A 25,560-nucleotide genomic window follows, 5' to 3' on the forward strand; every position below is an offset into this window, starting at 1 on the left:
AAAGTTGAATTACATATATTTACACACATGCATACATACAATGATCGAGTTATACCAAAATGAAATCATTACATACAGCAACATTTGTCTTTTTCCTTGAGACACACCACTACTACATACAATGAAATTCACATAAAATGAGAAAGGCATTTGTAGGTGTGCTTTAATTACTACTCTAGCTCTATCTTCAGCAGCACTATTGCAGCATTTTCCAGTACATGACACCTTGTAACAAAGCATCCCTCAACCATAGCTGGAACACCAGTTAGTGTCTATGTGCAGGGTAAGTGTCTCCAGGACAGGAACAGGAAAGCTAGAGATTGGGAAATGATGGATGAGAGGATGACACCAAATATGTGCTTCACAAGAGTACAGAATCAAAACTCATTCTTCTCTCTCAAAAAATACACACATTTAATGTTGGTCTTTTAATTCTAAGAAAAAAGCAATTCCAAAAATACAAACTGAACATCAGAGTTAAGTCAACCACCATAATAAAATGAAATGACATTCACAATAGTTAAGTCTATGGACAGCTTGACAAATATTTTCTCCCCACACCTCCCCCACTAAAGTCCCCAAGTACATTCCAATATTTATCATTAAATGAATCTTTATGAAAAACACTGCTGGTGTTCAGTTAGAATTAAAGGACTTGGATAAAGTGAAACAATAAAGACAAATACAGATGGTGTGAGTAAGGTTACAAAGGCTTTACATTTTGCATTATCTCAAGATATAAACATTCAAAAATTAACATGAAGTTGCTGTGTTATCAAAATATTGCAGCTATAGGCAAGGCAACATTAAATTAATAGCTGAGGGTGTGAGGAAAAAACCCACACATTTTAGTGAAGGTAAACAGAAGTGGGAGCTTGTAATTAGCATTCTTATAAAGCTAATATAACCCAGCCAGCCATAAGCCAAGCACAGGATAAAAAGCTTTCTCTGCTTCCTTTGGCTATAAGGTGACAAAAAAAATTCAGAAAAAGATCACCTTTTCAAGATGTTCAAGATGAGCAGAAAAAGTCAAATAACCAAGTAATGGAATAAATAAGTACTAACTCAGGCAGTACACTTTAAACCACTCTGTCACCACTTGTTAATGTTACATAATTTTATTTTGGTGGCAAACTGTAAGCATGTAAGAAAACTAACCTTATACAGTACAGTGAATAACCACCAAAGTAAAAATATTCTTCTGTTTACTCTTTGGCTAAAACCCCCTCAAAAGTAGCAGACAAAGAAAAAACATCTAATACTGGCAAGAGACTTTTTGACTTTTTTTAACAAGTAAAATAATCTTATCAATTTAAAACTTGGTACATTTTATAAACACAAAAGAGGTAATGTTGTAATAAAATCAGTAATGTTACTTCAAATGGCAACATTTGTTGACCCTGTGCAATAATACACTTCGTTCATACTACACTTATCAAAATATGACTGTTTCTACAGATATGTAGAAATCCTGCACAACTCTTGTCAACGTACTTTATAACTGGGACATGAAATTTACAATCAGAGTGCCACAAGAACTTTCAAATTGTTATTTCCAGTAGAACTGATTTAAAATCTTCAGATCCTGCATTATCTTTTAATGGTTAATTCAAACAGAAAATAAAGGAATGTAGAGCACACGAACATCAATGACTGCACCCATTGCCAGAACATGCTGCACTGGTTGGACACTTTTCCTTAGTACATAAAAAGCAACAGCACCCAATAAGCCTGAGAAGAAATGCTGCTGTGTAAATACTGGCAACTATTCCTGAAAAAAGAATTATGGGATGTATTCTCAGAGGCTGACCAATCCCATAATTGTATTGCATAGGTCACAATCACACACCTATATACACGCCACGTCTGTGTGTGCATATACACCTCTGTATATACGCACACACGCGCACACGCACACACACAGAGAATATATTAAGAAGACAATGAAGTCTGGTCACAGAGCAATTTACAGGCTCAATATATTTTTTTCTTTTTTTTTTTTTTTTTTTTTACACTTTGTTTGAAAGAAAACTTCAGTATTTTACAGTCTTCGGTAGGCATTATATACACTGCACTTATGAAATCTAGAAAGTATTGAAATAGAAATACATTTCTGCAAACATTTGGGTAAGAAAACAAACCAAGATTTTTCAAATATTTGTGCTATCTACATAATATTTTCTCTAAATCACAATAACTGTATCCATGGAATGTTCTCTAGAGAATGTCATCTTTTTTTAAACACCATGCACATTTTTAAGCAATTGTAACCCAAAATATCCCAACCTAAAACAATCTAACAATGTTCAGATAAAAAAATTTAAGTCTCAGATCAGATTTTAAAAAGATAAGTCTTTATCACAAGAGTTGTAATGATAACAATTACATGTTAAGGCTAAACTGGTTTTGTTTTTTGTTTTTTTTTTTTGAGAAACACATTTAACGACCATTTCTCTCGTGGCTCTGCATTATGAACTGTACTTACAGATGACAGTGCAGTGAACATAATGTTCAGTCCTACAGTCAGGATGCAGTTGCTCCTTCCCACTCCACAAGATACTGCACCTTTCCATCAAGTGTCACCCGACGAGCCAACACACGGTATTTTTCCCCACAAGCTATTCTACCTGCTGCACCAAAGTAACTAGTGATCGAGTTCTTTAGATGATTGAGCTGTAACTCCTGATCTGCTAAGTTGTTAAGTATCTCTGTATTGAGTTCATCATACTGGTAGTCTTCCTTGCTCTCATCATCTTTTACAATTTCTGAATTTTGAGTCTGGAGTGCTTTTCGTGGAAAGCGGCCTCTCCTCCTCAAATGTGGTATTGCAGCAGGCCAAGTTCTTCCTGTACGAGTCCTTTTTCTCGAGTCAGATAAACTATTGAAAATAAAACCCCACAGCATTAACTCCAAGGAAATTCAAAATGTATGTTGTATCATCAGTTATTTCCATGCCACTCATGTTGTAATTTTTGTTTTCACTCATAAAATACTTATTGCCCACAGATAGGTAACTGTAAGTATGGCACTTAGGTAACAATTTCAGAACTCTAAATTAAACATGAGCTTTTTAAAAACTGACTATTTATATCACTAATGCATACAAAAAGCACTTAATAGCATGAACCAGAAAGGGGAGACAAAAACAGTAGAATCCATGTACCTCAATAAAAGAGAAATTTATATTTGCTGAACTTGAGAGAGGGAAAAGTTCAAGTAACAATTTACTTGCAGGAAGGTTGAATGTAGTTAATAATTTATTTATAAAGACTGTGCCAAAACTTTTCCATGCTCATTGACTGTAAAAAAATCACAGCATACTTAGTACTTTATAATGTGAATACACAAACCTACAAAAACAAATGCTGCTAAAATTAATTCAGAGTACACATCAGTTCTTCTGTGACCACTAGTAGAAAACTAAGCTCAGCAAACGTTTACACAGTTTAATTCTTTTCAGTAAATGTAACTTAGCCACTTATTTTACATCAAAAACAATGGTTAGTGAGCACCAAAAACTCTTCACCCTGTGAGCTGTAAGCAGAACTATTAAAGACTAATTTTCATTCATCCTATATCTTTATATTTCTGCATGCAATTTATAGCTCTACTCTGAGAATATTTTATCAAAATTGATACACTACAAATCTTATCTTTATAGCAGATAGCATAACTGGACAGTTACCTATAATGTCTGGAAATGCTAGATGAGGTAGTTTCTTTCATACTGGCAGCACCTGTGGATTCCACATCTGAGGTATTGGATGAATGTGCAGTTCCATCAGATTTCCTGTTTTGCAAGATAACAGGTTTGCCATGTAAAAAAAATAATCTTATATCAAAAACTGAGCTGACCTTTCAGAAGCAAACATATAAATTACGTAGTGTTACAATGCTTTATGGGAGGGGTGTTTTTTTTAATTTACCCAACAGAGCAGGGTAATTCCAAGGCTGGGTTCTCTATCACCGGAACTGGTTCATTATCCTACAGGGGAAAAAAAAGGTACTTCAACTTAAATCTTGATTTTTTTATTGATTTTATTTGAGAGCAAGTGGGGGAATATAAATTCATATTAACTTGTTATGTTTTTCTTCAACATTTATGATGCAGTTAGAAGGAAGGGAGGAAGGGGGAAGAAATATCCTTACCAGAGGAGATGACTCTGGAGTTTTGTGAATCATTTTTCTTGTATAGGGACCAGGTGGACGACCTACTGATTTTTTTTTCCCCTTTCTTTCTATACCATTACTTAATTCCCTAGAAGAAAATTGGTATTTTATTCTGTATTATTGATGATAATTTTCATTTAATACATATTTTCCTTTGGCAATGAATATACAATTAGATGTTTATTTCTAAAACATTGTATTAAATGAGGTGATTCTGGCAAATCAAAATTTGCAGGTAAAAAGCTACATGGTTTTGTTTTTGTAATAACATCAACAGATTCAAGGTATTTCTAGGGACATTACTGATTCCCAAATGTTGAAGAGGAATGAACAAGTGTTAAATATAATTTATTCATATGATCACTCTTAGTGAAAAAGATGGCACATTTACCAATACAAGCTACTATTTCACAGAATACTTTCTATTTAGAATTCTAGTTAATTATTGCCTAAGAGATCCAGTAAGGCAAAAGGTTTTGTTTCCCAAATGACAGCAAAGTTGAGACATTTTCTATTTTCTTACTGCTAAACCTCCTGTCGATTTTTTTATAAGAATCCTTATAGAAAGTTAACTACATTTGTCCTAAAACCTTGTTATTAAATGTAATCCACCTTTACAAATATTTTTTTTAAAACCCCATTCTACAAAAGGCCTTTTTTGCAGGCACCAAAAAATACCCAAAGTAGCCCCAATTAACCACAACACTGCTACGATGACTGGGTTATTTTACCTCACATCAGGGATTGGTTTAGAAGACTTTCTGCCTTTAATTTTGAACTCATGAGAAGTTCCTTCTGGTTCTTTATCAGCCTTTAAAGCAGCATTCGGTGGCACAGGAGGAACTCGAATTCTCAAGCCAAACAAATGCTTCTTTTTCTTTATTTCTTTTCCAGACATAAACCTAGATGATGTTCAATTAATTGTTAAAATTCTGATACCAGGGAAAGCAACTTTTAAAATAGCAGTGTACATGCAAAACAAAACTATGCAAAGAGAATATTCATTCAAACACTATTTTACTCCCCTCTTTAACCCTATCACAATCCTCCCTCTCAAAAACAGAATGTGAAGTGGAAAGAGGATGAAAGTTAAAACAATTTTTTCTCATAGTCTGGGTTCCAATCAAAATAGTTATGTGATGCTATAGTTTGAAATAAAAACAGTATTTAAAATTTAAAATGTTATCTACAGCCAGGGTGATCATTACATAAAGACTATAACCTAAGTCAGATTAAATAGGCAAACAACATTCAAAACAAAAAGTACCAATAACTTACATAGTCTTGTAATCGTTTAATGCCTCCAGGACATGCTCATATCTTTCAGATTTTGGTGTGTCTGCCAGCTGTAAAGTATTAAGAAGTCATTTAAGCTGTCAAATTCTTTAGTAATAGAAGGATTCCAGTTACTCTGAGTCATTGTAACTACAGATTTGAATGTGAAGTACTTAAACAAAATGCTGTGGTTGCATATGAATCATAATCCCATATATTCTGCGATTTACATCCACAGAATTAATGCCAAGACCAAGCCCAGGCCATTGAATGAGTTTCACTTTTAAGAAGTACAAGAATAATACCTCGAAAAACATTTAGTGCAATGAGGGAATGTAACACTAGATTGCCCTTCCGAGACTCCTAACAAAAAATCTTCTGTACGTACTCCCAAATTAATTGAGATTGCAAACAGAAGATAACTATATTGACAAAAGAACTTAGTTATTTATGGTAATTTTAACCAAAATCCTGCCACAGGACCCAATTCCCATTTTTTTATATTACTCAATTTGATAAGGAAAAAAAAGGAAAACATACAGAAAAATTATTAGAATTTAAAAAAAAAACCAAACGAGTAGGTCTATTTTCATGCCCCTTTTGCTAAGGCTTAGTCTAACTTCCCTCCTTTCACCAAAGCCTGAAGTAACTAGTCCCTTTCAAAACATGGAATCTTCTCTCTGAAAAAATTGCATAAAGAATTACAGAGAAAAGCAGAACAAGTATGGTGGCAACTATAAAATAGAGACAACATTTATGTAACAGAATGTAAAATAAGATTGTTTACATTTATATTTATACATCTACTTTTCAATTCCAGCAAAATGACTATTATCTCCAGCTGCCATGCCAAAACTTGTAATTTTACCTTTAATTATAGAGCTGACAACAGTTTAAGTTTCACTTTTAATACGAATACTAAAGACTAGACTGTACAACACTGGCAGCTCAAAGAAACCCAACAAAAACCCAACAATGACCAGATAATTCCTAAAGAATACAATTCTCACCAAACAAGACAGAGAGAAAAGGGAAAAGAATTCAATGTGCTAACAGCTAAATAATTGAGTAAATAGACTCAAGAACCCCAACCTTTTAACACAATTTTGAGCAAGATTGGCAGTCTACCTGACTGCTGAAGCTAAGGAAGGTATTCTAGTGGTTTTAGCTAAAGAAAGTAACAACCTGTTTTCCATGTTCACCATATGCTATCCAGAGGTCTGGCAACTCTGCAGCACTAAACTACAGAAAACTGCCACGTATTTATAGCATTCTAAAGAATAACATGTTAAAAATTACTGGCTTAGGAGGTCTGATAACTCCACCATTTACTACTATCTTACCTACAGCTAAAACCCTTTTCCCCTTACTCAACTATGAATAGGTAGAGAAGTAAACTAAAGTGTCATTTCTAACAGTGGCAATTTAAGGAGATTACAAAACCCCTAAAACCATTATATGGTACATGTCAATTATTTCTAGGACTAATTTCTGTTTCCCTCATTCCCCTAATTAACCGAAGTTAATCAGATTTTTCAAGATAATTTTTGCCAACTTCATGAGAGACATTTAAAATCTTTTCAGAATAAAATCTTGAAATTTCCTCAATACAGCTTGCATGAATTTATTCAAAATCTAGCCCTACAAAAATGTAGCATTCAGACTTCAAACTAGTAGTTTCCTTGAAGGTGTAGAAATATTAAAGAATTGAAAACAACACAAAGAGGTGAGTTTATTTATTTTGGATCTGCCCTTTCCTTCCTCCCCCTTAGTTGCATGTTTTTCACAGATTGAGCATGGATGGATTGAAAGCAGAAGGGGGAAGAGCACAGAGAGGACTGCAGCCTTTCAACTTCTTTAAAATGACATGTGTGCTCCAAATCAATGACAGCTTCACTCTCCTCATCCACTGCCCTGACCAGCCAGTCTGACATGAAATTATATTAAAGAATATTACATTAAATGAACAAACAAATTACTCCTACATTTCCCTCAATACTAAGAAAAAACAAAATTCAAAATTAAAAACAGCTTACATACTTATTAGGCTATACAATAAGATAGCTAAAACATTCATTCTGTCGAAAAGATGATGTGAGAATTACATTGCGTGCAGCCTTATTTTAATCAAGGCTCAAGACTTGATATGACAGACTTACTGATTTTATATGACTTAGGTAAAAGATGCCGTACATACCAAAGTAAACCAGATATGTATTCATGACACTAATTTTTAGTAACGCTTTAGTGTTTGCTTGTCTTTCTAACAAACTACTGATAGTTTAAAATATGTTTAGACTATTTCCCATTATTTATGAAAAATAGTTACTCATTTAAACCACAAACATACACTTGGTTCTCAAATTGTGTGTGCTAGTAAAAATGGACTACAGATGTAGGAATTTACTGAAGAGAAGTATGAAGGTAGGATTTTCTCATAATTAGAAAACTTCAACCCATTATATGCCATGTATTAAAAAACTTTCAAAACCCTATTTTCATGCACAAAATAAAGTACTTACTCTACTAGCAGCATGCCAATCTGAACTGAAATCATAAATTTTTGCATCTAACCTCATATGCAGAAACAAAGATCAACACTGGTCCTCTTAGTTAAATATAAAGTCAATCTGCTTGAGTAAATTTCTTTTAATGCTAAGATAAATGCCCAGTAATCAAATAGCTGGGAAAATAACCAGTATAGTAATAAACTAAAACCAAAACATTTTGAATCCAACTGAAAAAAGGATCAAAACAGTTTTTAGACCTGGACACAAACTGACCACCCCCACTGTATGAATTAGGAAGGAAAGAACAAATTTTTGAATACAATATTTAACACATAACTATGTGTTACACCTTAGAGACTTTGAATGTCATCTTCATACGCAATATACTCTGCATTCAATTCTACATTTAGATTTTCTGGTCCAGGCACATGAAAATATCAAAGTAGTAAAAAAACTTATGAAATTAAAGGAGAAAGTAGATATGCAACAGAACAAACTGTTAAGTAATGAAAAGTCGCTATGCAAGTAATTAGCTGCATAGATAACTTGAAGAAATTCTACAGTTTCGAAAAATATGCACCACTTCAAAAAAACCATTCTATTTCTGCAAGGAAATTAAAATTTTTTTCATTATTTGGGATTACCAGATTTAAGGTACTAAAGGATTTAACATCCAGAGTAAAACAGTTCATAGGTTGTTAACTTTCAGGACATGTGTATGCACTGTGATTTAAGAACAAGAAAGGGTATTCCACTTACTTACCTCACCAGGATGCAATCTATCCCAGTTTTCATTAATGTAGGCCATAAGTTCAAGCTCCGAATCAAAATATTTCTTTTTATGAATAACACTTAGGTTGTAAAGGCATAGATGTGCTATATCTACCCTAGAATATTTGAATAAAAAAACCAGAGAAAACAAGTATATTTCTTCCAATTGCTTTCCTTTGAAACAATTTAGTAGAAAAGATATTAGCATTATACAGTTGGAAGAACATGAAGCCCAACTTAAAACACTCAATCCAGACACACCATGAAGCCTCCTGCAATTTCTCTTCAAATGATTCCTTCTGTTTTGCAACTCACTTTCATTTCTGCCTCATCTCATCGTCATGATATTTTTTTAAACTCCAAAACTGGTCTGGACCATGGGACATGTAAGCAAGTCTGAATTCATACTTGAATGTATCAGTCCTGAATTCATGCAAGTATTTTGATGAATTAACATTTAACAAGGTAATTTCTACCATGTGTTTGTTAGCAACATTGGATATAATTTCTATTACAGATTAGTTCCATTAAGACTCCTCACAGAAACTATTACAAAATGTATCAAAATGCGTACTCTGGTACCCACTATGTTTGGCTTACATAATACAGCAGGATCCTAAACCTGCAAAAAATACTTAACTTTGATATCTCAATATTCACATATACAAGTGAGTAGTTGTTTGTTACTTCACTGAATGATCCCAGGAATGAATCCCAAGAGCATACAATCACAAAATTATCTCTACAGTTAAGGATAAACTCTGAAAGAAATTTATTTCTGGTCAGATACACAGCAAGAATGACCCGGGAAACAGCTCAAGCTAACAAGAGACTTCCTTTTTAGCAAGGAGAACCAAAACACCAAAAAGGAAAGCAAAGCATGTATTCAACTCACCCTTTTTTTTTTTAAGATTCATACTTACCATCTCAAGGGTAAACGTTTGAGGTATTCTGGTCCAGAACTGCAAACTGAGCAAATGAACGTATAAAACCTAAAAATACATACATATGTATATGTATGTGTGTCTGGGCAGTGGGTGTCCATACACACACACAGTATTTTAACACTCTGATTATGAAAAAAAGGAAAATTAGGCAAGCTTGAAAAACTCAGCCATGTGATATTTGTGAGTCCCTTTCTTCTCTTCCTTTCGCAACTTCTATAATCTGTGCTGATACCTACTGGGCCAGATACAAGGTACTTCTTCAATTTCATCCTGCTACCACTGTTTCATTCTGCCTGAGAAAGTCCCTCAGCCTGTGACTGTATCAATGAAGATGCTCTGTAATGTCCCCAGCACAATCTCTCAAATGCAAAAACCTGTGCACCAGCGTAAACATGCATTTTAAGGACCCATACATTCCTGCATCCTAACTCAGATCCTTCATACAAACATTCCAGCAAAATTCCTATATAAAATTATAATAAATAATTACTTAAATACTCTTTGATTCTCTTCTCCAGTTTTCCTCTTTCACCTGCTGCAAGTGCTCAAAGTTCCTCTTAAAATAAAAGCACAGACCAGCACTTTCTCTTTTCTTTTTGTCCTAACGCCTCACACATGAACAGAGGATGCAGAGTTCCCCTCAGTCTAAGTATGCCTCCAGCTCTCTCCAATGCCTTATGCTGTTAGTGCAGGGAACTGTTGCACACCCAACACCAAGAGCCCACTCCAAGCATGGTGTCCACTGTTTGTGTAAGAGATCAGTCACCTACACACTAGGAACTCGAGAGCCTTTATCCTAATAGGCATACTAAAGGGGTCAGCTTTAAAGCATTCCATCTCCCAGCACCTATGGTATAAGGGATTTATTTCCACACAAAGTGAAGTCAGTAACAGCTGGAATCCAACTCTCCATTGGTTACCTCTCTACCACCCACCACTGCATCCCCCATTCAATTGAGATGAAGAACTGTATTTTCCTGGCACCTGAACACAGGCTGTCTTGTTTATAAACTACTTAAAACATAACCCATTTTTGAAAAATACTCCTGTGTTATGGATGCTCTAATAAAAGCTCGTATGTGAGACTTCCCTCCCATTTTAAATAAAGACAACCATGAAGTACAGCTTAATTTTCTTACCTGTCACCAAAAAGCATTGGCTTTTGGAGGCACTGCACACAAGCCTCATGAAACCACTGTTTACATTTGCAGCACTGCAACATCTTTAGATACCAGCTTCAACAACAGAGAGAAAAACAAGATGTGTTTAAAAAGTTACTGAAAATTGTTTCTTCATTATGTTTAAATTAAATAGGAAGAGATCTTTTGACCCAAACTGATTTTCAGAGGTTATAAAACAAACTCATCTCTAGGGATATTTCAGTAACATTTACTTCCATAATGAATTACTAGAAAAGACAGACTAGGAAAAAGATAGCCTAGTAAAATAATTAATTAAGTTATTAAATTAAGGAAAAAAAACCATTGAATTTACTCTGACAACCACACCTTATAATTCTCAATAACAAGAATTCAGGAGCTCCATACAAGCTCCTTCTGACATACCAGATTAGCTTCCTTGTTATTTTCTAAAGCACAACACAACTGCATTAAGTCACAAACATTTGTTCTGGGGATCCAACTACTTGAATCCTCAAAAGAAACCTCATAGTTTACACCTTTTCCTTTTTCAGCTTCTCCCTTGAGAAAAGGAACCATGCAAAACTGACAGCAATGTTTGTTGAAGTCTCAAAATTCTCAAACCAGAGCTCTATCCTGTGTCTATACACTCAAAAACTTTGCTTCTTTGTGGGACTCTACTTGCCTTGACCTCAAAACTTCAACACTACCTTATTCATTCACTCACTCATGCTGACCCCAGAGTACTCATCTCTACCTGCTTAAGAAATCCTCTTCTTGCCTTTCTTGTAAAAAAGAACCAGCAAAGGACTCTGCAACACCATTAGAGGAAAAAAAAAAACATCTTTCTCCTGACAGCAACTGAAAATCAGGATCTGATGCTATGGTAGAATCAGACAGCTGTCTAGTCCAACAAAATTTAGTAAACTAATCTCTAGGTACATGTATCTTCGTGACTTATGACAGAGCTGAGTTAACATCAGAAAAATAACACCTAGAACTGCAAGACTATTAACAAAAAATTCCATCCAAACTCAACACATCATCAATAGCAACACAAAAAAAAATTTCTTGCTCATTATAGAATGTACTGTGATGATCTGTGATGGTCACACGACAAAATTAAAACAAACCAAAATATTTCATGGCAGAAGAAAAGAAATTCATTAAGAAATTAATAATTTCCTATGGTGAGACACTTAAAAATGTATATAGAATTCAAAATCCCACTTTGCATCCAGTTTCTAATACATACACACAACAGAAACTATCAAGTTCACAAGAAAGTCTACAAGAAAAGAGTCAAAGTTTGCAAATGCATTAGAGAAAAGTTCTTATATATTATCCATTTACTTACTCTCCAGGTCCTCCACAATAGCAGTAACACTGCTGGACATTGGTTTTATGACCTGCATCCCACTCAAGGTCTGTTGCATTATATGGTAACGTTTGTTTCATGACTTGCAGTGCTTTGGCATTTGGTCCTTTTTTAAGCGCACCACCTCTCTGGGCCAAAACAATTACATCAGTTTACAAAAAACTGTAATATACTTCTGAAGCTTCCAAAGCTTTTAATTTGATTGTAGACAAGTTTTCATAACTTTCAAGTCAAATACTTTCACGTGCATTTATGTTTTCATACTAGCATGTTTGTTTAAAAGTGAAACATTGTCGATTTCTAAAAACAGCATTACTTCTCAACATACAAAACTTGCATTCAGATCAAAGATTAAAAGAAAACTCTGAAAAAAATGCCGTATCTTTTTCTTGTTTCAATTTCAAAAACAAAGATGCAATATGAGATGTATTAACAGTTCTTTTCTAGAAACACACCTTTGTTGTTGTTGCAAAGACACACTGTCGACAGAGCCATTTATCATCTGAATCAATCACACTGGAATCAATATTTGGTGTGTGACACAGCTGATGGTAACCTGTATGAAAAATGATCAGCCAAACTGTTACTAAAATGACAAAAGAAGCTTACACAGAATTAACTACATATAACTTTAACGCAACTATAAGGCATTATCCATCATTAAGTGCCAAAAACCTGAACAAAAAGATTGGTAACACATTCAAAATGGTCTTTTAAATTTTCTTAGTAGAAAAAAATAATCTTGACTTACAGAACAGGTGTTAGTCACTTTAACATGGATTATCATCTTTCACTGAGCTGTTAATAGCCACTAAGGGCTACAAAATTTAAGATCAGTTGAGCAGTCAGTCATAGCCGGGCAAATATCCTCCTTTGTGAAACAAATCAAAACATCTTTTAAAATGCAGTAAACAGAAAAAAAATCTAGTTACCTTGCCCACATTTATCACATATAACCATTTCATTTGGTGCTTCTGAATACTCTTCCTGACATATTGTACAGACCATTTCCCCACTCTCAGTGGCTCCTAGACAAAGACGAGATTGTGATTTGTTTCAGATTACATCTGCAGTTGGAACAGTTACCACATGTATAGCCTTCTTCATAATTTCACTTCCAGATGCATGCATTGTAGAAACACATTGTTACAGAGCCAAACTTCTTAGTAAGAACATATTCAGACACTTTGTACAGACTGTGTTACAAATATTTATATCACTTATCATAAACTATCAGATATTTATAGGCTTTATATTGCCTACTGACTATGCAGTCCATGGTTCCTCAACATCAACAATAAAAAATCAGTAACTGAATAAAGAATGTAAATTTAGGCTAAAAATACCTATCTGGACAACTAATATATCTTTTGTATTTATATTATTTTGTGTTTCTCTCCACATAAATATGTACACACTTTGCATATCTTTTTGACAGATCTGCCAAAGCTGGTTAAACCCTTAACATCCAACATTACTACTGTTACTACTACTTACATATATCTGCAAGCATACAGAAACACACAGTTAAGATAGAGGTAAGAGAAAAAAAGTAAGTTTGCAAACTGGAAACAAAACTGTCTTGCTCCATTTATACCACATACCAATGTAACAGCTGATTAAAATACAAGCTTCCTAATTACAGAATATTCTGAGTTGGAAGGGACCCATAAGGATCATCAACTTGAAATTTTCTCATACTCATTCATTAAGTTTTGATAGCTAGGATAAATGAATCGGAGATCATAAACTAGCACTATACAGAAGGAGAACAGCATTTTTTTTTACAAGCTTCAAGAAATAAAGCAGTTGATTTTTTGCTATTACAAAGCTTCTCCTTCAGGTAGACAGTGTGTAGCTTAAACATCAAGAATCAACATGAACCAGAGCAGATTTCCACTGGTTTTGTAGAATGAGGAAATTGTAATGGATTTTCAGAAGGAATTATCATCCATGCTTCATTAGCATTAGGTTATAAAAAATACTAACTACTATCAAAATGTCTGAAAACCAAAAAGGTATTATACAATAGGTGCCTCACTTGATAACTACACATTTCTTTATACCACACAAATACTCTAAAACCTGTAATGGGTTCTTATCTGCAACAGTTATGGTGTTACTTTTAAACTTTTAAAAGTCAAAACTCTGTTCAAACATAAGATTTACCAGGTTTTAGTTTCTTTCCACATCATGTTGTTTCAACTGAAAACAGTACAAAGAACATAAACTTGGTGTAAATGGAGTTTTCTGTTAAGGCAGAGAACATAATCTACTCCCATCTAACAAACTCAAATGTAATCATTTTTAGAAGTCTTCTCCACCCCATACATGTGAAAACAAACAAACCTAACCCCAACCCAAAACAAAATAGTAACTTCAACGACAGAATTGTTTGAAAATATTTTTTTCTTACTTGCCTAATTCTTGATCCTGGATCACATTAAATTATACCACTCTTTAGAATAAAAGAATATAATGTAATCATGTTTTTTAACAGATACAGTAATCTAAACAATGACTACTTCATGGAAGCTCTTGCCTGTTTGTATGTCCTTCCAGAGAACCCAGGATTTGGAACTGTCTTCAAATATAATGAAGCAGTTCTGTTTCAGTTTGTTTATCTGAAAGACAGAAATATAGTGGAAGCCATGAGTAAAAGTACTAAACAGAAGAATGTATTTCATACTACATAAGTGAGACAATAATACTGCAATTTTCAACAATAAGTGATACTTTACAACTCCAGTGAAGTTAAAAAATGTCTTTACCTTTTTGATAGTTCCAAGATAAAACAAGCCATCTGACCATCTAGCTAGGACATCCTGACCTTCCTCAAATTTACAAAGTGGCTTTTTGGCTTTCTGTCCATCACGTAATGACAGCTTGGTCAGAGATGCTGAGCTCTTATGGCTGCGACGTAAAGGAGACCGCTTATGGACCAGTGAATTACCCACCGCTGTAGAGTCTCTAAAGGAAGGGAAGCAAGAGAAGAGGTAACCAGAATTAGGTTAAAAGAACTGTGTGTTGCAAATACCAATATGACTGACTCTAGAACCTCAGGTAATGGAAGACCTGCTCATTTTTTCTGACTTTACACACCTTTAGTAGCAGTGCCTCTGTTACTATACCAGTGTACAAAATCTGAAAGGGACAAGTTTATAGAAAGAGAAGCGTCTATGAAATCAACTAATGTAAATGAGAATGGGGACACACAAACTTCCTAGCTCAGAGACTCTTCACAGAATCACCAGAAGCATTGAAAAACACTTCAAAAACATTCAATACAGGATTACTTATGCAAAACTCAAATAACTGACAGTTTTTTAAAATTCCAAGGAAGCTAAAAAGGTGCTAAGCCAATTCTAACTGCATTACCTTGGTAGGGATAATACAGGTTAAGCATTATGCTGGCTGAAGGTAAATACTAACTGAGGTATCCCCAACACAGAATCATGCTTTGCCACTAAGCACAGCTATAGAGCTTTGCAGCACAGGATGACTTTCTACATGTTAAATTTCTTATATAAAATTATTTTTCCTCTCTGTTAGAATAAGAGTGGGAAATAATAAGGAAGGAAAAACAACGGATTTTGCAACATTTCTTCATACATGAAGCCCAAAATTCTGAGTTATTTGTATCAATAAGCATTTTTCCTCATATACTCCACAATATATAGTCTATTTATATGTAAGCTTTTATGTCAGACTACCTGTGAAACACTATGCTTCAATTAAAAGAGCAAAATATAGAAAATTATAAAACAAGACCAGACAGTGCACAAGGAAGAATCTTCATAAGTAATACCCAGAATCTGAGACTATGTAATAAAGTTACCATTTGTATATCCAAATGTATTTTCTCTAGAAACTACATTTATGTGTAACTAGGATGCAAGCAGTTAGGGATCAGGGAACTAAATAGGACACAGTCAATTGAAGAGCAGTTTCACCTCACTCAAGATATCTTAGGTATATTATCAGCACCAGAAACATTTGAATTAATCTCAAAGCACCAACAAAAGCAGTAAACTAATCAGTGTCCCATAGAGTTTGAGAATTGCTATACAGATATTCAAGAAGGTGCTCTACAGCTTCAAAGAGAAAGCAATCTTCTCTCTAAAGAATTTACTATTCCCATTTAATATGACAGTAAAACTGGAAAGGTAATGGCTTAAAGTATCATATTAAACAGTTTAAACCAGGAAGGTTAGGCACAAGAAAATCAGCTGCTTTAAGATATTTATAATCAGTGCGACATTAAACAATGATATGGCATAAGAGTAGCTATAATGGCCTCTGGCATCCCCATGCACAACTGGGTCACCAATTTAAGTCCTGCTTGACCCCAAATACAAAAATATTCAGATGGGTAACTAGGGAAGACCAGAGGAACAAACAAAAAACTTTGGCTTGTTTCACAGCTGGCACCTTGTCACTTCATCTGACATCCTTCATCACTGCATCAGAAAATTAAATTGTCATTTCCCATCTTCTCTCTTCATGGTGCAGTAACAATGTTCAGACCCACCACCCAGCCAGATTTCCCAGATAAAGAATCTTACCAATTCTGCTGCTTCTTACACAAAAGCTGATTCAAGTTACTGCTGCTTTTCCTCAGCTCTTCTCTAACCTCTGATAAATGGAACAGGATACATGTAGCATTCAAAACAGGTTTACCATCATAGAGTAAAAGCACGACAGCCCAGGACACTAATTTTTTGCTTTCTTAGTACTAACATCTGGTTTACAACTGTTTTGACAGAACTACTCTCAGAGAGGTTCAAAAATTTTCTTTCCAAAGTTTTTCTAGGGTTTAAGACCCTAGGAAAAGATAGGTTCACCTGGCTAGGCTAGCCTAGAAATAGGTAGCTATTTGTGCTACAAGGGAGGAACGTTTTCTCTTTTTTTCCAGTACTTGAAAAAATGTGTGAAAGATCTCATACTGAATACACAAAAAGACATAAATTCATTTATCATAAACAGTACAGATTGTAATTTAAAAAACTAAGAGCTTTATACTCAAAATAGTCTTCAAAAGCATTCTTTTAAGTACAAAAGTTTGTCTAACAGCTCCATTAAAATCATAACAAAAAAAAGTGTGCATAATTTTCTGGCACAAAACACTTAAATGAATCTATACATTTACTTATACAACAGCATAAATTCACAATAGCAGCTTCAGACCCTGAGGAAGCTTGATACACAGTAAAGATGTGAGCCAATAAACCAGACACTTCTCCATTGTCCACACTGCTCTCTTTGTGAGTGATGGCAGTGCAGAAGTGACGACTAAACAGCTCACGAAAGCAGCTCCTGCTGTGGCAGTTAATGGTTTATCTCAGAGACTGAAAATAGGGCTAGTTACCACAATAGGCTGACAGTAGCTTAACAGTTGCTTTCCACATGGATAGGAAGTTTCTCTCCAGGGAAACATTCCCTCAATGTTTTTGACTGAGATTAAGTAGGAAGAGCTACTGTTTTAACAAGTTGACTTTAATGAGCAGGAGGTAAGTTACTTACAGTAGGTGTCTCTGAAGTATCCTCTGGAACTACCACACAAGAAATGTAGTGCAGACCAGCGTAAAAGCTACATGCATAAAATGTTACTAACATCTATCTTGTCACAGCTCTATCTGTCGCAGTGGAATGCCAAAAAGTCACACCTACCATTAAAATAAAACTCTTGCTGGAAGTTAAAAGGCAAACTGAATTTCAAAATTCGCAAGCAAGAAGTTTAAGGTTCCATATTGCCTAGAAACTTGCTTTCCAGTTTTCCCTAGTTAGCTTCATAGCACCTTCCTACTGTACTATTTATAGTTACCAACAAAATTAGTAACCTTGAAATAACAATTTCCCCATCTTAAACATTTCTCTCCAAGAACTTATAATTGCACAATATTCAACAGATGCACTGTCTTCCAAAAAATATTTTCCAATATAAAGATCTAACTTACCTCATTTAACTTGCACAACCAAGCTACGCTGTATGTCATACAGCATGTATGGCTTTACATCTATTATTCAATACTAAGTTTGTCATACCGTATTCTTACTCTGGCACTTAAAATACAAAAACAAAGAAAAGTACTTATATACCCATACAATCTTTCAGAAGTTGGTGGTAGCAGTCAGTAAAATGTGCCTGCACACTAATATAGTTTGAAAATAGAAATGAACTTCCACCTTTTCTTGAGAAGTTGATGTCGTGAAGTACCGAAAATGCTCACCAATTTTTCACCTTAAAGTCTAGATCATAGCCACAGATATTCTCAAGCAAGACAGACAGAAGAATACCTTATATTCATCTACTTAATGAATTAGTTTATAATATGTTGCAGAAGCAGAAGATTGTAATTGTCAACAGAAATGGCAAACTGCCTCCCAAAGTAAACTACCTAAATGAGTCAGATTTATGACCCATAAGCAGTTACTATGCCTAGCATTGTATTTATTAAAATTAAATTTGTTAGTTTTGACTTGCTTGTAACTCTAACCTCTTTACTAGCAGTTAGTAAATTTTGGTGTCCATTTGGTGCCTCTACTCCTCTACAGCAATCCTAACGAAGGAAGAAGTGGGAAAAGCTGGGGGAAAAGATGCAAAGAGGCTGGAGGATCAAAAAGACTGAGCATTCTTGTTTCCAAGTGTCTTTTTCTTAAGATCATTCATACTACTGTACTCCTTCAGTCTCAACAACCGCTATGAAAAAACTTCTGTTAAGAAAAGCTCCCTTGGACAGGTTTGGCTTTTTTTTTCCCAGCCATCTCAGTTCACTGATCTGGATCACAGAATGGTTTGTAAGCACAACTAAATAAACGCAAACAAGCAGCTTAGGACACAAACTCCCTCAGCTGGCACTGCCAGACTGCATGACTGAGCTGTAGTCAGGTTCACTGACAATCCATTCACTTTCAGGAAACTTTTTGAGAAGGACTGCCTGATTCATAAATGCTGCAATGGTAACAGGTGATAGCTACCCTATGAGCACAGATAGTTTTTGGAAGCATTAAAGATACTAAGTTTTAACAACAAAGTGCCCAAAGAATACTAAGAGAAAATTTTAATACACTGAGAAAACTCAATGTGGGACAAACAGCTCATTTATTCCTGGTAAATACAAATCACAGTGAAGGGATGATGACTTTAAAGATTTATCAAAAGGGAATTAGAAATCACACACAAAGCATTCTACTAAGACAACTCACAGAGGTTTAGGATCTATCTCAAAACTGGAAATGCGGTATCGCACAGGAAAGGAAAATACAGTGATAGGACTTATGATAACTAGAGATAATCACTTCAAGTTCCAGAAATATGATGGTATTGCTAATTAATCACAATTTTTTTTGGTCTGAAGTTGCAAACTAGCCTTTTATTATCCTTTATTAGAGAAAACTGAACTACCAGCAGCCTGTTCTTCTCTCCTTAAAACAGGACAGTTAACATTCACATGGAATGAGGGGAGTGGAGGTCTAGCAAGGGCTCAGAACACACAAAACTGACGGCAGTTTCACACATGGCTTACCCAATACAGCAGCTTGCTTCCTTCCCAGAAGCTCTGGAATGACCAGCTGCCTTCTCCATTAGTTTTCTACTCAGTTTTCTTTCCCTTACTATGGATTCACTGACTGATATTTAAAACAAATCAAAGTACCTCAGAGAGAGATCTGGTGACTAAACAAGCCAGGTAACCAAGTGCTCACAGCTAGAAGACAGCAGAAGAGGGAAATTAATCTTGTCTGAGAGTAATAATGTTAGCTTGTTTACCCAGCTCCACATAACCAAGCTAAAGCCATGTTTCCAACATTGCCTGTGACGTGGATCTAGTACCTACATTAACAGCTGGAGACATGCTGGATCCTAGCCACACTTCTTCTTTTCAGCTTCTCCACTATTTATGAGATCTCATACCAACCATTATCTGTTCACTGTGGCAAACATACTCTCCTCCCCCAAATAAAAAGATTCTGCCAGGCCAGGAAGACAGTCAAAATTAGCAGGATGACAAGTCAAACTTAAGTTAACTTCCTCCACCCCAACCCAGATCCAAACTTCAGAACAGGTCGATTGAACCAAAAACAAAAAAGAAAAAAAATCAATTACATGTAAACAGGCCATTATAGTAGCACATTGCCATTAACTTCTATTAAGCAAAGGATCAAGTACAAATCCAGATTTATAGTCTATCCTCTACACTACTTCATAGACTAAAATGAATATTGCTTTTCCAATGTGCTGTGCCATACAACATCTACAAAACACACTTGGAGCTCCTTATCTTTACACTATTTTGCATGCTAGTACAATCAAAAGCCAACTGTACCAAAGAAGGGAAAAGGGACCATAATCTAGGCATCCCTCAGTCTAGAAAAGTAGAGAGTAATTATTGGGGGATAAGAAGTACATTATTAAAATTACTTTCAGTTTTAAGCATTTAGGAAAATACAATAATTCAGGGTAGAAAGGTTCTCAGGAACTCTCTAGTCCTTCTCAGCATAGCATTAGCCATGAGGTCAAACCAGGTGGTCACACAAGTACCCTGGACCCCTGTTCCACTGCAGAGCTGCCACCCCGGGGAGTGAGGATGTCCCCTCCCCCACCAGAACCTCTCTTATTCCAATGTAGGCACAGTTACCTCTTGTCCTCCTGCCATGCACTGCTGTGAAGAGACTAATTGCATCACACTAACTTTCTCATAAGGAGCTGGAAGGCTGCAGTTATGTCTCCCTGAAGCTCAATGAACCCAGCTCCTTAAGGCCCCTCTCACAGGGCACCTGTTCCAGTCCCTGACTGTCTTGGTGGTCCTACACCAAACTCACCTAGCTGGCTGTCTCTCGCAGTGGGAGCACAAAAATATAGCATTCTATCTAGATGCTGTCTAACAAGTTTTGTGTAGAAGGAAATTATCACTGCCCCTCAGTCTTCTACTTCTGTTAATACTGCCCAGGATACCACTTGCCTTAGCTCCCAGGACACAGTGCTGGCTAGCATTCTGCTTTCCATCTGTCAGATCCCCAGCCAATCTTAGCCTGGGGTTCCTTCTTCAGATGCAGGACTTTGCTTTCTTATCTGTTGAATTTCATGAAGTTCATGTTCAATCTCTTCCTTCAGCCTTGCTGAAACTGAGGTTGGACGAGGTTCTCCCCATGTTCAAAAACCCTGCCATTTTTAACACAGAAGGTGGTCAGGTTGTTCAGGCCATGGTTTATATCTTTGGTGACTGTTACTAGTCATCGCCTTTCCGTGCATCCAGAGACATCCTCCAGGAAGACTTCATGACTTCCCTAATGACCAAAGTGAAGCTAACCAGCCTGTGGTTAGTTGAACTCCTAGCTCTTTCCAAAGATGGGTGTAACATTTACTATTCTCTAATCATTATGGATTAGATCTGTTCTCCACAACCTGTAATAGTAAGGAAGAGCCCTAGAAGAACATCACACAGTTTCCTTGGTGCTCTTGAAAGCTGTCTGGTCTGATGGGCCTACATGAGTCAAGTTCACATGTTTGTTCAAATGTGCAGCAAGCCAATTCATAGGCCACTCGAGCAAAGTTTAACAAATCCACGCTGGATAGAAGTTAAAATATCATTTAAAGCAGAACAACTTTGTCCTACCAATGATTTCAGGGTAACTATTCTGTATAAGCCACTCCTTGTCAATATGATACGAAAATTGTAACTTGCTTATTTCTCAGCTTTACCCAGTCAACCCTAATACTACCCATGATGATCAAATGTGATTTCACATAATACATTACTACCCCAATAGGGTGGTAGGCTTTGGCAAGGGTTTTAATTCTTTCAAAGGGCCTTACCTTTTGGCTATGATTTTTTTTCTCTGAATTCTTCTGTCTGGTCAGACTTTTTAAGGAACACTCCAGCTATCCCAGAATATCTTTTCGTTAGTGAGTTTTTTAAGTAGATCCATGCTTTCAGAAGTATATACATCAGATTACCTGACAAAAGTAATAGATTTTGCTTCTAAGAAATAAAAAATTGGTAATAAAAACTACATGAGGCCTCGCAGCCTATTCATCTGATTAGCAGTTACATCTATGGGTCTGCTGCATATCAGAAAGAAGTTTAGCCAGAAGACTGAGGGGAAGCGACTACTTCCTTCTCCACATAACTTGTTAGCATCTAGATAGAATACTGTGGTTTTGTTCTCTGACCCTGTGAAATATGACTGTCCTTAATATGATTGATCCATACTGTTAAAAAGAGGTAGTCACCAGGATAAGTGTACTCCCATGTTCATAATACTATAATCATTTGTAATTTTGTTTTTACTTGCTCACATTCTCCCTCAAGAAATTTTAAGTAAGTGGTTTAATTCCATTTGATATAAATAGTGAAAGCATTACAGTTTAAAACATCATTATGGAATAACATATTTCTCTACATATTTAGTATGCAGGGAAATAGGACAGGGCAGACGTGTATCGCAAGAGCCATTTGTTTGGGATCAATCACGTGTTTGTACAAGAAGAGGCAGAAGGCACAGGGAGAAAACAATGGTACCTGGTCACGGGACACCTTTCAATCAGAATTTCCCTTAATTGTATCCTAAGCACGTCTGTGAATACAGCAACTGCCTCTTGGGTTTCTGCAGTACCCAAATCCAGTACATGCAGCAACACACCTATGGGAAGATGAGCACACATCCCAGCAATTAAAGAGATAACAGACAACATGCTGACTTGCTCTGGAAGAAGTGGGGAAGAAAAATGATTTCAGAGCTGACCAAAACCCCAAAATGGTAAGTTTTCTTCATTAAGGTTAGTCTACAAGAACCTTCATAAGCATTCCACAGAATTAAAAAAATAAATAGATCTGAAATGTAAGTAAAGTAGTATTATCCTTGAAGATAGATAGTGAATGAAGTATGTCCAGACTCATCAGGAATGCTCTCATCATTAGCTCCCCTTCTCTCAAAGAAAGTTAAGCTTCTTGATTTCACTCCTCCATGGAGATTACATCTCCAGCAATACCTGTGGTTTTATAATTCTTCTCCTGTTGTGTTTTGCTCAAAGACACACTTCCCCTCCATTTCCGGCAAGGAAGGCCTGTAAAGAAGGTGAAACCAACTCTGCAGCAAGGCCAGCGGCCAGTTGCACAAAATATGCGGTCAATTCACGAACTAAGAGAAGATTCATATTGGCTTCTAGTCACATCTCCAAGCTTCCTCCTCCACAACTCACGTGAGGAGCACAAACTATGCCGTAGTGCCTCTACATTACTTCACATCCATCTCCAGGGAATAAAGAAGTCCACTGTCTACTAGGAATTAACTGGAATTCATTTGTTACAGCTACTCTTCTCATAAATTTTACCTGATCTTCTGGTGCAGGGAGGGACAAACATAACTTCATACTAACTACCAATACATGTCTCTTTCACCTATTAAAAAATACATATACTCACTGCTGACTAGCCATATTAAGTCATATGAGAAGCATCTACATCTGATTTAAACTTCTTTCCAGAACAGAAAAGGCAATTTGTTGAGAAGCCACACACCTGTATTTGACAAAATAAGGGTTAACTGCACAAAACATTACTACATTATACTCTCAGTACAGATTTACATTTCACAGCTTGTACCTCCTTGCAAACACCCTTCTCATTTTCACTATATTATGCATCTCCTTTCATACTTTCAATCTTTGTTTTCCCTTATGCTTCTTTAAATGAAAAGCTATGAACTCACTAACCTGTATTCTAATAATACAGAGACTAAACTTTCCCCCCCTCTCTTTTAATCTCATTTTTTTTCAAATTAAATGTAATTTGAGCTCTCAAAAAAAGGGACAAACATTACCAGGTTAAGTTTTACCAACCTGACTAGAGATCAAAAGAAAAAAAAAAAAACCAACAGCGAAACTGTTTTGTTACTATCCCACACTTTTGGCAGTTTGAGTGTATATCACTGATCACATTCCCTTACTCTAAATCAGGAGAAAACCATGTCATCATCCATTACTACGTTTGACCTTTAAAGTTATGATAAGCTGGGTCTATCACAAATTCTAGAAACCACCATAAGGCTACACTGCTTTCCTGGCAGAGCCTTTCACTTAATTATGCAGGCCCTCGACTTCTAATAGCACCCTGATACTTCATGGATGAATGACAACCCCTCGCATTTCAACACTAATATCAGTGTCCAGAACATCCAGCACAGAGCCATATTGTTCTCTTCCACTAAAAGAGGTATTAGCCCATTCTTTCCACAGAATTCAATACCAAAAAAATCAAAATGCATTACTGCACATGCTTTCAGCCAGCAACAGTTACCACACTTCAGCAGACTAAAACCCTACCGTGCACATTCAAATCGTCATGGCTGACAGAAATTAAAGAGGTGAGGCGTTGCAAAAAAAAAAAAACAAAAAAAAACCCAAAAAACACCCCAAAACACAACAACAACAAAAAAAAAAAAACCACCCCAAACAAACAAACAAATAAAAAGGAAAAAAAAAACCGAACAAAGTTACCAACGAGCACCACTACCTCTTTGTGCTGCTGCTCTCTTCGCACTCGAGCGAACGCAGCCTACTCGGACAATATCCTTAAAGGAGAAGATGAAAATACAGCTGGCGCGAGGCTGATGGCTCCTCACCGCTGCAACCCCCGGTCCCGCCGCCGACCGGCCAGCTGCCTCCCTCCCTTTGTTTTGGTCACCGAGAAGCACCACTGACCCCTCACATTGGCTTGCCAGCGGCCGCTCGGAGGGAGCTCCCTCCCCCTCCCCCCAAGGCCTCGGGGCCCCCCGCGCCGCAGCGGGGCCCCTCGCAGCGCTCCCCGCCGTGGCGCCGGGATGCGGCACCGGCGGCCCGGGCTGCGGGGATCGCCCCCCACCGCGCGGGCCCGGCCGCCCCTCCCTCCCCCCCACCCCTCACCTCATTCGGTCTCTCCAGTGGTGCCAACTGCCTCATACAGGGAAATCGGCGAGCTCGGGAGCCTCTCCCGGCGGCGCGGCGCGGTGCGGCCGGGCGCTCGGTACGCAGCGGGCCCCCCCGGCGCGGACCCGCGGCGGAAGGCGGCGGGGGACAGTCAGACCCGCCTCACGGGCAGCCCGGCCCCAGCGCAGCCCCTCGCCATTTTTGTTTCCCGCGGAGGAGGCGCTGGTGCATTCTGGGAGCACAAAGGGCCGCGGCCCCGCCCCGGCGGCCCCGCCTGCGCCGGCAGCGCCGGGGGCGGGCGCGGGAGCACCGCGGCGGAAGGATATGGGTGCAACTGAGCCTTCGCCGCTGATGAACAAAGAGGGACTATTTTAGGCGTGCGCGCCCGGCGCGGATCTGTGCACGCAGCCGGGGCTCGTTTTGGCTGTGCCGCTCATTGTTCCCGCCGCACCTGAGGGGATGCGGT

At 37.0% G+C, this 25,560-nt stretch overlaps 1 protein-coding gene across 1 annotated transcript; it reads right to left on the reverse strand.

Annotated features, from left to right (window-relative positions):
- MTF2 (metal response element binding transcription factor 2) lies at positions 1 to 25,329 on the reverse strand. The gene is made up of 15 exons (XM_069022750.1): positions 25,092 to 25,329; positions 14,962 to 15,160; positions 14,733 to 14,814; positions 13,123 to 13,218; positions 12,646 to 12,746; positions 12,170 to 12,318; positions 10,813 to 10,908; positions 9,650 to 9,718; positions 8,719 to 8,842; positions 5,449 to 5,516; positions 4,902 to 5,072; positions 4,150 to 4,258; positions 3,927 to 3,985; positions 3,686 to 3,790; positions 1 to 2,878 (listed from the first exon to the last, which is right to left on the reverse strand). The coding sequence occupies exons 1-15, from the start codon at positions 25,094 to 25,096 to the stop codon at positions 2,524 to 2,526; spliced, it is 1,788 nt and encodes a 595-aa protein (XP_068878851.1). The 5' UTR covers positions 25,097 to 25,329; the 3' UTR covers positions 1 to 2,523.
- Positions 25,330 to 25,560: the final 231 nt, after the last annotated feature.

The sequence above is a fragment of the Aphelocoma coerulescens genome, chromosome 8 (genome assembly GCF_041296385.1).
Source record: "Aphelocoma coerulescens isolate FSJ_1873_10779 chromosome 8, UR_Acoe_1.0, whole genome shotgun sequence".
In the NCBI taxonomy this organism is placed as follows: Eukaryota; Metazoa; Chordata; class Aves; order Passeriformes; family Corvidae; genus Aphelocoma; species Aphelocoma coerulescens.